Below are 487 nucleotides of genomic sequence, written 5' to 3' on the forward strand. Positions count from 1 at the left end.
CAAAAAAATAGGATAGACTTTACTTTCTAAAATATCTTAAAACATAATTAGGTTGACAAAAATTATAGACACAAGGCAATTAGAAAACAATCCTGATGTAATATATAAGTAGGTGCAAGCAACATTATGGGGACTCAATATGGGAGCAAGGGAACTGGGACATAAAGGAGCGATTATTAAGGATAGGGTGTGTCACAGAGTTTCTGTGCAGAATGCAGCCATATTAATTGCTGTATTGGTTAACTATTCTGGATTCAGTCACAGAAAGTAAAGCTTTGAACATTGTGAGTAAAGCATCTGAACCTGTTCAGATTCTAGAATACTGCAAACCAAGAATAGCTGTCTTTCGGCACCAAAGGCACGCTGTCACCAGGATGCTATACTGCCGGGAGATATATACCTGTGATTTGGACTTTCTGTGTAACGGCTGGTTAAGTTCCTCTGGCACATGGGAAGTACTAAAAGAAGAGAGCTCAGCTTCAGTATA

At 38.6% G+C, this 487-nt stretch overlaps 1 protein-coding gene across 10 annotated transcripts in view; it reads right to left on the reverse strand.

Moving 5' to 3' along the window:
- The window catches only part of MECOM (MDS1 and EVI1 complex locus), a 576,798-nt gene that overhangs the window by 10,761 nt on the left and 565,550 nt on the right, over positions 1–487 (reverse strand). For 8 of the 10 annotated variants that reach the window (XM_015564149.1, XM_015564143.1, XM_015564141.1 and 5 more), the window contains one exon: positions 401–458. The exons of the other annotated variants lie outside the window; for them this stretch is intronic. In XM_015564149.1, the coding sequence (XP_015419635.1) occupies positions 401–458 (58 nt within the window). The remainder of the gene's footprint in view (positions 1–400; positions 459–487) is intronic. 10 annotated transcript variants of the gene reach the window in all.

Source organism: Myotis davidii, unplaced genomic scaffold (assembly GCF_000327345.1).
Source record: "Myotis davidii unplaced genomic scaffold, ASM32734v1 scaffold115, whole genome shotgun sequence".
NCBI lineage: Eukaryota > Metazoa > Chordata > Mammalia > Chiroptera > Vespertilionidae > Myotis > Myotis davidii.